The sequence below is a fragment of the Caretta caretta genome, chromosome 9, assembly GCF_965140235.1.
Source record: "Caretta caretta isolate rCarCar2 chromosome 9, rCarCar1.hap1, whole genome shotgun sequence".
In the NCBI taxonomy this organism is placed as follows: Eukaryota; Metazoa; Chordata; order Testudines; family Cheloniidae; genus Caretta; species Caretta caretta.
Window position 1 is genome coordinate 48,289,969 of NC_134214.1, and position 13,979 is coordinate 48,303,947.

The 13,979-nt window shown below is 46.1% G+C and overlaps 1 protein-coding gene across 1 annotated transcript in view; it reads right to left on the reverse strand.

The window, feature by feature from the left end:
* EFHD1 (EF-hand domain family member D1) overlaps window positions 1–969 on the reverse strand; it is a 37,712-nt gene extending 36,743 nt beyond the window's left edge. Inside the window, exon 1 of the mRNA XM_048864730.2 lies at window positions 515–969. Within this exon, the coding sequence (XP_048720687.1) occupies window positions 515–819 (305 nt within the window). The 5' untranslated portion in view covers window positions 820–969. The remainder of the gene's footprint in view (window positions 1–514) is intronic.
* Between the last annotated feature and the right edge of the window lie 13,010 nt (window positions 970–13,979).

Sequence of the window (13,979 nt, forward strand, 5' to 3'; positions counted from 1 at the left end):
GCAACGGGTGGTACAGAGGGGTGGGGGGAGAGAAGGAAAGTTTTGGTCTCCGATGCAAATACATAGGTTCTGCAGTCGGAGTCTCATGCACAGTCAGCAGCAGTCCAATTAAGCCTATCAATTCCCGGAGTCAGAACAACCTAACCTCATTCATTCGCACCCGTAAAGTGTGTTTAGGGCTGCAATGCAAGAACCCACATTTTAAATGCTAGTTTCACTCTCAGCTCTGTCAGAGCTCAAGCAGGACTCAGCAGGGCCTGTCTGCAGAGGATTCCCGAAGTCACCCTCTCCCTTGTGTCTCTCGCCAGCCACACTGGGGCTGGAGGACTGCTCCCCAAAACTCAGCCAGCCAGCCAGCCCGCCCGCTCACCGGCGCCAGCCAAAGGCACCCCGCGTCCTGGGCACAACAGGGGCACGGGGCTAGCCCCCTGAGCACTCGCACGGCCGGCGGCTAGCCAGGGGCAGGCGCTCTGCGGCCGGCTGGGGTAGGGGGTAGGCGCGGAGATCTGCTTACAGTCGGAACATCTGCTCCATGTCCTTGATCTGCCGCCGGCTGAACTCCTTGAATTCGGTGTAGGGGTTGAAGACCTTGGCCTGGCGGGGCCGTGCCGTGCCATCGTTGATGTCCTGCCTGCGGCTCAGCTTGGCGCCCAGCTCCGAGTCGGCGCTGGCGAACATGGAGCTCCTGCTCTCCTCCTCCTCCTCCTGGCCGGCCCCCCAGCCCGCCGCTGCCTCCTCCCCGCCGGGCGCAGGCTCCGGGCCGCTCTCTTCTAGCAGCAGCCGGCGCTGCAGCTTCTGGGCCAGCTCGTCAGTGGCCATGGCGAGGCGCGCTGGGGACAGGCGGGAGCCGCCCTGCGCTCACACGGCGAGTTCCGAGCCCGCGCCCCGCGGCCGCCCCTGAACTTTATTCCCAGGCTCCAGGAGCAGGGCGGGGCGGAGAGTTAAGGACGCGCCGGAAAGTTCCCTCGCGTGCCTGGGACTGGGGGCCCCAGAAACAGCCCCGAAGCCAGGCTCTCCGGACACGCCCCACTTACCCCTCTCCTAGTCGAGCCCCCCACTCCGAGCCCAACCCCTTCTATACCCAGCTCCACTACTTCACACACCCTGACCCAGCCCAGCCCCGGCCACCCCCAACTCCACTACCTCACACACCCTGACCCAGCCCAGCTCACCCCAGTCCTAGCCCAGCCCCTCCCACCCCCAGCTCCACTACCTCACACACCCTGACCCAGCCCAGCTCACCCCAGTCCTAGCCCAGCCCCTCCCACCCCCAGCTCCACTACCTCACACACCCTGACCCAGCCCAGCTCACCCCACTCCTAGCCCAGCCCCTCCCACCCCCAGCTCCACTACCTCACACACCCTGACCCAGCCCAGCTCACCCCACTCCTAGCCCAGCCCCTCCCACCCCCAGCTCTGCTACCTCACACACCCTGACCCAGCCCAGCTCACCCCACTCCTAGCCCAGCCCCTCCCACCCCCAGCTCCACTACCTCACACACCCTGATCCAGCCCAGCTCACCCCACTCCTAGCCCAGCCCCGCCCCTCCCACCCCCAGTCCACCTCGCTCCCCCCAATACCCTATCCCTTGCCCCACTCCCCCCACACCCAGCCCAGCCCACCTCGCTCCCCGCTCCTACCCAGCCCCCTAACCTCATTCCCCCTACACCCAGCCCTGTCCCAGTCCCCCTGCACATACCCTGCCCAGCTCTCCCACCCCACTCAGCCCCCACCCCCTGCTCAGCTCACCCCACTCTCCCCAAAACCAGCCTACCTCACACCTTGCCCTTCCCAGCTCTCCCACCCCACTTTCCCCACACACACACCCAGTCTGCACCACACGCTGCCCAGCTCTCCCACCCCACTCCTCCCCCTGCTCTGCTCCAGTCCCCTCACACCCTGCCCTGCCCTCCTGCCCTAGTCCCCCTATCCTCCTCTCCCCACACCCTGCCCACCCCACTCCCCCACATCCATTTCAGATCAGCCTTCTCCACCCCACCCTGAGCGGACACTGCTGCGCAGGCCAGCACTGTGGGCAAGAGAGGGGTCAGCTCACCTCTGGAGGACCTCGATAAACGTACGGCAGCTGGCTCTGCTTTGAGCTGCGGGCACCTCCCAGCCCTGCTCTAGCATCTGACCAGCCTATGCTTGGGGCTGCCCACCCTGAGGGAGCAGGCCCATTCCTCTGCAGGGCCCAGGATAGCACCTGTATGTGCCCCCTGCGCCCTGTCCTGGGTGCCTGCTGAATGGACTCTCCTTCCCGTGCCAGACACGGCTCAGCGGCCTGCACAGCATGAGGAATGTCATTTCCATGGAGCTGAGATGCTTACCCTGCCACGCCAGCATGAGGACACACAAGTGTAGGAAGCCATACCAGTCCAGCAGTTGGTTCCTCTTGCCATCTGGAAGCTGGCTACCCTAATCTGCTGCAGGCAGGTCAACTATCAGTACTGTGGTGAAGCAAATATTGCTGTGGTTTACCAACAGGTAGTAGACATAGCTAATATACCCAAAATAGAATCATAGATGTGTAGGACTGGAAGGGACCTCAACAGGTTATCTAGTCCAGTCCCCTGCACTAAAGGCAGGACTATTATCTAGACCATCCCTCACAGGTGTTTGTCTAACCTGTTCTTAAAAACCTCCAAAGACAGGGATTCCACAGCCTCTATGGGCAATTTGTTCCAGTGCTTAACTAGCCTGACAGGAAGTTTTTCCTGATGTCCAACCCTTTCTGTAGTTTAAGGCCACTGCTTGTCCTATTCTCAGAGGTTAAGGAGAACAATTTTTTACCCTTCTTGTAATAACCTTTTATGTACTTGAAAACAGTTATGTCCAGTTTGTTTTTCAATCTTCCCTCATGGTTCATGTGTTCTAGACATGTAATCATTTTTTTGCTGTCCTCTGGACTTTCTCCAATTTGTCCACATCTTTCCTGAAATGTGGTGCCCAGAATTGGACACAATACTCCAGCTGAGGCCTTATCAGCACAGAGTAGAGCAGAAGAATTACTTTTTGTGTCTTTCTTACAACACTCCTGCTAATACAGCCCAGAACATAGGTGCCTACTTGCCCCCTGCCCTGTGGGTGCTCAACCCCCCACCCACCCGTGCACCTCCCTCGCCCTGCCCCAGTTCCACCTCCTTCCCCCAAGTCCCCACCCGCACCCCGCCTCTTTAGTGCCTCCTCCCACAAGCACGCCACATCCCTACTCCTCCCTACACCTCCCGGAAAGTCCTAAGCGCTGCCAAACAGCTGTTAGGCAGCGGGCGGGAAGTCCTGAGAGGAGGAGGAGGGGGACTCCCTGCTCGGGGATGAGGGGGGGAGATCTTGGCTGCCAGTGGGTGTGGAGCACCTGCTAATTTTTCCCCGTGGGTGTTCCAGCCCCACAGCACCCACAGAGTCAGCGCCTATGGCCCAGAATGATATTTGGTTTTTTTGCAACAGCGTTACACTGTTGACTCATATTTATCTTGTGATCCACAATAACCTCCAGATCCCTTTCCTCAGTACTCCTTCCTAGGCAATCATTTCCCATTTTGTATGTGTGCAATTGATTGTTTTTTCCTCAGTGGAGTACTTTTCATTTGTCCTTATTGAATTTCACCCTATGTACTTCAGACCATTTCTCCAGTTTGTCCAGCTCTTTTTGAATTTGAATTCTATCCTTCAAAGCACTTGTAACTTCTCCCAGCTTGGTATTGTCCTCAAACATCATGTACTCTCTATGCTATTATCTAAATCATTTATGAAGATATTGAACAGAACTGGACCCAAGACTGATCCCTGTGGGACCCGATTTGATATGCCCTTCCAGCCTGACTGTGAACTACTGATAACTACTCTCTGGGAATGTTTTTCCAACCAGTTATGCACCCACATTTTTCATAGCTCCATCTAGGCTGCATTTCCCTAGTTTGTTTATGAGGAGATCATGGGGGACAGTATCAAAAGCCTTACTAAAGTCAAGATATACCACATCTACCACAAGGCTTGTTACCGTGTCTAAGGAAGCTATTAGGTTGGTTTGACACAATTTGTTCTTGACAGACAAATCCATGTTGATTGTTACATATAACTTTATTATCTTCTAGGTGTTTGCAAATGTATTGATTATTTGCGCCATTATCTTTCTGGGTACTGAAGTTAAGTTGACTCGTTCGTAATTCCGCAGGTTATCCTTATTTCCCTCTTTATAGATTGGCACTATATTTGCCCTAGTAGATTAGCTGGATTTGAAAGAATAGTTTCCTGAATGGTGCTGAGTCATCAGTGGCACATGCACATATAGTTTGCCCACTACAAGGAGTGCATGATTGTCAAATGGAAAGGCTACTGCTCCATCGTTCTGCAGATCTTGGTCAGTATCACTGTTACTTTAGGGGTCTCCACTTAGTTTTTACAGTCCGGGCTTATAAAACCCAATCCTGATGGCAGAAGACTGTTTAGAGACACTGAGCCATTACAGGATGGTGGAAGAATGTACAGTAGAACCTGAGATACCTTGGGAATGGGGGTTGTTCTTAACTCTAACACTTAACAAAACGTTTTTTTCAAAAGTTTACAATTGAACATTGCCTTATACAGCTTTGAAACTTTACTATGCAGAAGAAAAATGTTGATTTCCCTTTTTTTTAGTAGTTTACATTTATCACAGTACTATACTGCATTTGCTTTTTTTTTTTTTTTTGGTCTCTGCTTCTGCTGCCTGATTGCATACTTCTGGTTCCAAATATGGTGTGTGGTTCAATGGTCAGTTCATAAATCTGACGTTTGTAACTCTGAGGTTCTACTGTATAGGCAAGATAGCACTGCCTACAAAACTATGGGGCTCCCCTATGCCCAATCCCATAGTAGTGTGGTATGCAGTACAACATCTACAAGGATAAAGGGAGAGAGTTTTTGCCAGGAATAGGCTCAAGCCATGACTGGTTAGCAGGCCTAATATAGGAAAATGGAAAGTGCATTTGTCATCACTAGGGCTGGATGTGGGTAAGTAAGAGACATAAGCGATGGTAGGTGTACCTGTAGCTTCACATCATCTGGTGACATTATTGCAGAAATATAAATTGTGTATTTTTGCAGTATGCAGATCACTGTATTTGCTATTGCTTGTAAGCAATTATAAGAGTTTGATACTTTATTAAAAACTTTGGATAAGCCTCCTGCCTCCTCTTTTCCGAAGCACTCACACTAGTTTAGTGTACAACAAAATCTTTATTAAAAAATAAAAATTAATACCAACCCCTCTATTTAGAGTTATTATAGGCATCCCAGCAGGAAATAACTAGAGGTCAAACATGCATAGGTGCCAACTTCATGAGTGCTCCAGGGCTCATGAGCCACAATGTTTTGTTTTTTTATGTGATAAGTTTATTAAAGATGTCAGTTGGAAGTTACTTTGTCTTAAACTGACATTTTACAATGGCACCAGTAGGTGGCAAGAGCATGTACATGGCACGCAGTGAAACTGGAAGGCAAAATTATTAGACCCTGTATATAGTATACTGTAGTATACTGTTATTCACGGTTAAGTAATGGATGTGAGTAGGGCCAGGTTGAAAGATGGATAAATTTGTGTTGAAAAACCAACAGCGGGGAACCTTCAGGAACTCAAAGTGCTTCAGCAAATACAGTAGAATCTGCTACAACAGTGGACGATCTGACTGCTGAATCTGCTACCAGTAGTTTTGATAACAATGAGAGCAAACAAAACACCAAAGAAAAATGAGGCAAAGGGAGATCTTTTCTAGAGAGTTGGGGAGGATGTGCGCAGTATAAATGGACAGAATATGGTAGTGTGAAGGATTGTGTTTCCTGCTCTGTTTGCTGCAAAGCAGCTATGGCTAGACATTTTCTCCCATTTACAAGTAGAGACAAAGAATCATTAGCAGCTTTTGTGAATAATGGGTTTTGCTCAAGGAACAAAGCATTAGAAAGGTTTTCATCCCATGAAAAGTCTTGTGTACACTAAGCTGCTGCTCAGAACGTATCTGCGTCTGAAAAAGAAGAATATGTAGATAGCCATATGTTGGCAGGCAAAAAACCTGATATGCAGCATACAAGGATTTCACTGGTGAAAATTATAAATTTGTTGCAGGTTTTAGCAGCACAGGTAGTGACCTTTCACACAGATGAAAATCTGAATTTCATTCAATTGCTACATTTGCATGCTGAGAATGTACCCGAGCTCAAGAGATGGCTACAGCGAACATCTTATTAATGGGTGTTTCATGAAATCATCAACGAAATACTCACCCTGATGTCAAATGATGTGCTGCAAAAGCTATGCACATTTGTTCAAGAAAGTCTTTACTACGCACTTATAATTGAGGAAACAGCAGACAGTTCTGTTAAAGAGCAAGTGTCCATATGTTTAATAAGAACATAAGAATTGGCCATACTGGGTCAGACCAAAGGTCCATCCAGCCCAGTATCATGTCTACCGACAGTGGCCAATGCCAGGTACCCCAGAGGGAGGGAATCTAACAGGTAATGATCATAGAATCATAGAATATCAGGGTTGGAAGGGACCTCGGGAGGTCATCTAGTCCAACCCCCTGCTCAAAGCAGGACCAATCCCCAATTTTTGCCCCAGATCCCTAAATGGCCCCCTCAAGGATTGAACTCACAACCCTTGGTTTAGCAGGTAATCTCTCTCCTGCCATCCATCTCCACCCTCTGACAAACAGAGGCTAGGGACGCCATTCCTTACCCATCCTGGCTAATAGCCATTAATGAACTTAACCTCCATAAATTTATCCAGTTCTCTTCTAAATCCTGTTATAGTCCTAGCCTTCACAACCTCCTCAGGCAAGGAGTTCCACAGGTTGACTGTGCACTGAGTGAAGAACTTCCTTTTGTTTGTTTTAAACCTGCTACCCACTAATTTCATTTGGTGGCCCCTAGTTCTTATATTATGGGAACAAGTAAATAACTTTTCCTTATTCACTTTCTCCACACCACTCATGATTTTATATACCTCCATCATATCCCCCCTTAGTCTCCTCTTTTCCAAGCTGAAAAGTCCTAGTCTCTTTAATCTTTCCTCATACGGGACCCGTTCCAAACCCCAAATCATTTTAGTTGCCCTTCTTTGAACCTTTTCTAATGCCAGTATATCTTTTTTTGAGATGATAGTTAAAGATGATTTTTCTGTCAATGAGCTTTTCTTTGGATTTTATGAAACACCTCTGTCTGATGCTAATATGCTGTTTACTATAGTAAAGGATGCACTGCTCTAGTTCAGTTTTGACATTAGAAAATGTCGAGAACAGAGTTACAATGGGGCCGCAAATGTCAGCACAGTGGTGTATTGACTGGCATACAAGTTAGGACCAAGCACGAAGAACTAAGAGCTGTGTATGTACACTGTATGGCACACTCATTAAACCCAGCTGTGCAAGATGTGATGCAACAAATACAGCCTGTTCAGAACTTCTTATCTCTAATGTATGAGTTGATTGGTTTCATCAGAAGCTCTCCAAAAAAAAAAAAAAAAAAAAGGTGGCCAGCTTTGAGACCTTACAAGAAGCAGAAGCTCCTGCTGCTCAATGTCTTTGCTCTTTCTGCCCCACGAGGTGGTGTCTATATGCTACATGCCTGAGATCGGTGGCTTCGAACTAGGGTATGCTGCTGACCTTGTTGGAGGAAATTGACAGCACTTGTTTCTCTGATACTGGAGGAAAAGCTCATGGATTTGTTACTCAACTTCATAAGTTTGAGACATTTTTCAATCTGCAACTGGTTCTACTTATTCTCGACCAAGGAGAATTCGTTAACACGAATCTACAGAAAATCAGCCTGAAGTTTCAGGAAGCACAAAGAATGATGTTTCCTCTGAGATGCTTCAGCTATTGAGAAACAATGGTTTTGAGGATCTGTGGAAAGAAGCTTCTGCAAAGGCTGAATAGTTGAATCTTGAGGAGCCCTGCCTGCCTAATGTAACGAAAGCATCAAGGCAAACTGATGAAGGAAGCAGTGCGCATATTTTTGCTGCACCTATGGATGTGCACAGAAAATTACTTAATGAAGTTTTCAATCCAGTAACAGGGAGTCTTGACTTAAGATTTGAATCTGACATTCAAGAGCATTTGACACAAATGGAACAGTTTGTGAAAATACAGTTTGCGACTGGCAGTGAGATGGTTAAATCAAACAAGTAACAGACTTTTATGCAGACAACGTATATAAACAGAGATTGAAAGTACACCGTGACATATTCTTGGACATAGCTCTACAGAAAAATATAACAGTCTCTAGTGTTGAGGATGTTGTCATTTTTAAAAACGGAAGGGAATGAACATTTGAGCACTATACTTCCAGAGTACTGCAAATTTTATAAGAATCCTTCTCACTGTGCCAGTATCATCCTGTACTGCATTCTCCAGCCTCCGAAGACTTAAAAATTATCTCTAGTCATCAATGGGACAGACGTGACTGAATAATGTAGCTGTCCTTAACATGCATCAAGACCGTACCAGGGAACGAGATTAAATAAGATTGCTGACAGTTTCATCCAGAAAGTTACAGTGAGATGCAATGTCTTTAAACTGGGACGTTAGTGAAGACAGCTTGTAGGTGAGTGCAATGATTTTTATATATTGTAATTCATGATAATGTAATTATGTAGTTCATTACTATTTTAATAATGATTACATTAAGATACCAATGATAGACACACATTCAATAACTAGAATATGAAAGAAGTGTATAAATATGTTGAAAATAGTCTCCTCCCAAAACCGGCAGAGCCACCCTCTGCCCCACAAACACACACACCTCTTCAAAAGCACTCGCCAGCAAAAACAAAAGTCAGTGCCTGTGCACACATGGTAAGAAAAATTGTCAAGGGTTGCATGCACTGTTCCCTCTAAACTGTACGCACACACACAGATCCTAAACCCCGCGCACACTGTGAAACACCCTACGCACAAAAATTTGTACAGAAGCACAAAAATTTGCACAGAAGAAATTTTTTGCACACACGGCCTGTCAAAAATTAGAGGGAACATTGTTTTGCCTTGTAAATTGAACAGTGATCCCAAGCAGCATTGGCTCACTGGTAATGGAATTGGCAATCTCCAGTGTAACAGTTCTTCTTACCCCCGGTTGTACAGGAGTAGAGCAAACCGGGTACAGTTCTCTGTGCACACTGCCATGCCAGAAGTTCTAACTGATGCCCTCCCAGGTCCCAGTCTGTCCAGTGGCTGCAGGACATGGGAGTGTGAAGGTGTCTGCAGGTGATGGTGCCAGGGGTGGAGCAGGATCTGGTGCTGGAGCAGGTGCCACAGCTGTTGGTCAACAGGCTGCAGACCCCAAAGTGAGCAATAAAGATAGTGGGGGCCTTTTACCCAGCTGTGGCTCTGGCACCACTGCCCCCTTCTCTCCAGCCTGTTCCCACCCCAAACAGATCTTCTGAATATGGCCTCAGGACATCCCCTAGCCCAACTGGCTGCACTTTTGTTTTGGGGTCTGTACCTGCTCCTTCATCCCCTCTGCCACTGGGTCTCCTCCACTGTGGTTCCTGTCCTCTTTGGCCCCCTTGAAGTTTAATTCTGACACAGGACTGCCATCTCCACTCTTCCACCAGGCTCTTTGAGATGCTCCTGTAGAGATGCTGATTTGGGCACATCTGCCAAAAGTCACATTCCTTGCTGTATTGAAACCAGAGGATAACCAGAAACCTGTTGTGATCCTCTAGCCAGCTAGCTTCACAGTGTATGGGGGTTTTACCAGCTGGCATCTCCTCACGCTGTTTGGCTGGGCAGAAGTAGAGTAGGCCACATGGAATGAGGGGTAAATGCTGACCATGTATATAAAAGTCAGCAGATAGTTTCCTGTGGATATGTGGTGAGTAGGTAGAAGGGCTGAAAAATACATTGCCTACCACCTCATAGGGAATTGTGGGAATGGATTAGAACAGTGCTTTTCAACCTTGTTGATACCTGGGACCTTCTTAAACTGCGTGAGGGAGATCCCAGGGACCTGTGCCGGTCCACAGACTGGTCATTGAGGAAACACTGGATTAGAAGAGTATCACAAACCCAAGCTCCATAACCCAGGCTTCATGTGAAGCCTCATTGCAAAGTAGATGGGTTAGAGCTACACAATAAACCTGGGTTTAAGATTTGTCTGGCAATAGTAGGGTGGTTTGGGGTCATCCTTGGGTAAGAGCCTGGGGTTAAGGCTGCAGTGAAGACATACCCTTACTGTCCCCTCCAGCTAAGGTTCATTAAAGTGTCCTCAGCATCAAACATTCCCCCCCAACTCTTGTCCTGAGTCTTATCACAGCTCAGACATCATTTAGCTGTGACCCTCCAAGTACCCTTCACCCCTGACAGCAGTACAGAGCAACCCAGGTGATCCAGGTAATAAGCTTTTGAGTGTCACATTTGACATCCCAAATCACTAGTCCTTTCTGAAGACTTAGATCATTAGCATTTATCACCTAGATCACAAAGCACTAAGATAAGGAAAGGTTTCAGAGGAACAGCCGTGTTAGTCTGTATTCGCAAAAAGAAAAGGAGTACTTGTGGTTAGTCTCTAAGGTGCCACAAGTACTCCTTTTCTTTTTAAGATAAGGAAGTAGCTGTGAGCTGGTAGTAGTGTTCTCAGCAGAGGCCCCTGGACTCTAGTACTCACTTCCCCTGCTAGTACTGTACTAAGGAGCCCCATTTTTAGGCTTCCAGGGCACAGTACTAGCACCACAGATTGAGGCTTTTGCTCAAGGGTGATGTTGAAGTATCTATCTGGAAAGCATGTTTGCTAGTTTGGTATTAGTATTTTGGGGCACATTTTAAACACGAACAAATTTATCTGAGCATAAGCTTTCATGAGCTACAGCTCACTTCATTGGATGCAAGTAGCTCACAAAAGCTTATGCTCAAATAAATTTGTTAGTCTCTAAGGTGCCACAAGTACTCCTTTTCTTTTTGCGAATACAGACTAACACGGCTGCTACTCTGAAACCTGTCATTTTAAACACTGAAGATTAACTATTAACTATGATTTGTAACCTGTCCTTTAAATCAACTTTTGTACCCAGTGACTGGAAGATAGGTAATATTATGCCAATATTTAAAAAGGGCTCTAGAGGTGATCCTGGCAATTACAGACTGGTAAGTCTAACGTCAGTACCAGGCAAATTAGTTGAAAAAATAGTAAAGAATAAAATTGTCAGAAACATAGAAGAACATAAATTGTTGGGCAAAAGTCAACATGGTTTCTGTAAAGGGAAATCATGTCTTACTAATCTATTAGAGTTCTTTGAAGGGGTCAACAAACATGTGGACAAGAGGGATCCAGTGGACATAGTGTATTTAGATTTCCAGAAACCCTTTGACAAGGTCCCTCACCAAAGGCTCTTATGTAAATTAAGTTGTCATGGGATAAGAGGGAAGATCCTTTCATGGACTGAGAACTGGTTAAAAGACAGGGAACAAAGGGTAGGAATAAAAGGTAAATTTTCAGAATGGAGAGGGGTAATTAGTGGTGTTCCTCAAGGGTCTGTCCTAGGACCAATCCTATTCAACTTATTCATAAATGATCTGGAGAAAGGGGTAAACAGTGGCGTGGCAAAGTTTGCAGACGCTACTAAACTGCTCAAGATAGTTACGACCAAAGCAGACTCTGAAGAACTTCAAAAAGATCTCACAAAACTAAGTGATTGGGCAACAAAATGGCAAATTAAATTTAATGTGGATAAATGTAAAGTAATGCATATTGGGAAAAAAACCCAACTATACATACAGTATGATGGGGGCTAATTTAGCTACAACTAATCAGGAAAGAGATCTTGGAGACATTGTGGATAGTTCTCTGAAGACGTCCACGCAGGGTGCAGCAGCGGTCAAAAAAGCGAACAGGATGTTAGGAATCATTAAAAAAGGGATAGAGAATAAGATGGAGAATATCTTATTGCCCCTATATAAATCCATGGTACTCCTACATCTTGAATACTTCATACAGATGTGGTCTCCTCATCTCAAAAAAGGTATACTGGCATTAGAAAAGGTTCAAAGAAGGGCAACTAAAATGATTTGGGGTTTGGAACGGGTCCCATATGAGGAGATATTAAAGAGACTAGGACTTTTCAGCTTGGAAAAGAGTAGACTACAGGTGGATATGATAGAAGTATGTAAAATCATGAGTGGTGTGGAAACAGTGAATAAGGAAAAGTTATTTACTTGTTCCCATAATATAAGAACTAGGGGCCACCGAATGAAATTAGTGGGTAGCAGGTTTAAAACAAATAAAAGGAAGTTCTTCACACAGCGCACAGTCAACCTGTGGAACTCCTTGCCTGAGGAGGTTGTGAAGGCTCAGACTTTAACATTGTTTAAAAGAGAACTAGATAAATTCATGGAGGTTAAGTCCATTAATGGCTATTAGCCAGGATGGGTAAGGAATGGTGTCCCTAGCCTCTGTTTGTCAGAGGGTGGAGAAAAATGGCAGGAAAGAGATCACTAGATCATTACCTGTTAAGTTCACTCCCTCTGGAGCAGCTGGCATTGGCCACTGTCGGTAGACAGGATACTGGGCTGGATAGACCTTTGGTCTGACACAGTATGGCCATTCTTATGTTCTTAAGATTAAACCTCTAAAATATCTGCATCAATAAAGTTCAGCATATTTGTCTTGTAATGAGTCAGTCCCAAGGCCTGACTAACCCCCGCCCACCCCCCCCATCCCCCATAGCCGTCCTTTGAGAGCTCTTGCCTGTTTGACCACTGAACAGGGAGGGAAGACTCCCCTGGGCTGGAAAACATGGAGAATATTTTAGCAGAACTATTGTACACATGGAAGAACCCCACTGCTGCAGACTCTGTGGTCTCAGATATTCTCTTGCAGGGTGAAAAGTAGTCTGTTCTAGGAAATATGGGCAGTCAAATGACACCCGGTGCTTAATCTCAGATTAGTTACCAGTTACATGGACACAGCTGGTGACCCTGAATGTTTGTCAGTGAAACATAATATGTTACAAATAGGATAATGCAATTGCAGTACAAACTTTCCCTTTGTTTTAGTGTTGTTACCAGGACGACAAGTTTTACACAGTCTGAAGGGGTGGGGAAGAGAAGGCTGGATATGTCACACACTTTCCCTGATTTAGGGTTACACAGCAATCGGAATCCAGCTCTTGACGTAAGGACTTTTTCAATTGCTCACTGAAAGCAAGTCACTATTTTCACTAGTGATATTGACACACATGTGAGGTCATTAGCATGGGACAAGGGTGCCCTCTGGTGTATGTGCACCAAACTGACTCACGAGCAGGGATAATAAAGTGTAGATCAGTGGTTCTCAAACTTTTGTACTGGTGACCCCTTTCACATAGCAAAACTCTGAGTGCAACCCCCCCTCTTATAAATTAAAAACACTTTTTTATATATTTAACACCATTATAAATGCTGGAGGCAAAGCGGGGTTTGCAGTGGAGGCTGACAGCTCATGACCTCGCATTTAAGAACCTCACAGCCCCCTGAGGGATCCCGACCCCCAGTTTGAGAACACCTAGTGTAGATTGTCCTACTTTCATCTCTTCAATCTGTGATGATCTTTCTATTTCCCTGCTCCTATAAATTGTGGAAGATACCCCATATTATTCTGAAAATAAGATTCCGACATCTAAGAGAGAAAGTGCTGTTCTAGACAGTTTTCTTTCAGTTTCCAAACATGCCATATTGGGGTAGTCAAGGTCCAAATTTCTTGATCAAAGTATAGTCAAGTTCAGACTCCAGAAATTTTTTTTTAAAAACTACTATGATAATAAGTAGTAAATAAAAAGATTTTGGGGTCCATTGAAAAGCATCTGGCAGTCCAGATTTGGCCCATGGTCTGCTTGTTGACTACTCCTGTATATGATTGCATAGCCCATAAGCCTACGCATCACTGACATCATATCACATGGTTTACAGGATGGGATAATCTTTTCAAGTGTTTTACTTGTAAATTAAGAGATTTTCATTTTGCAGAT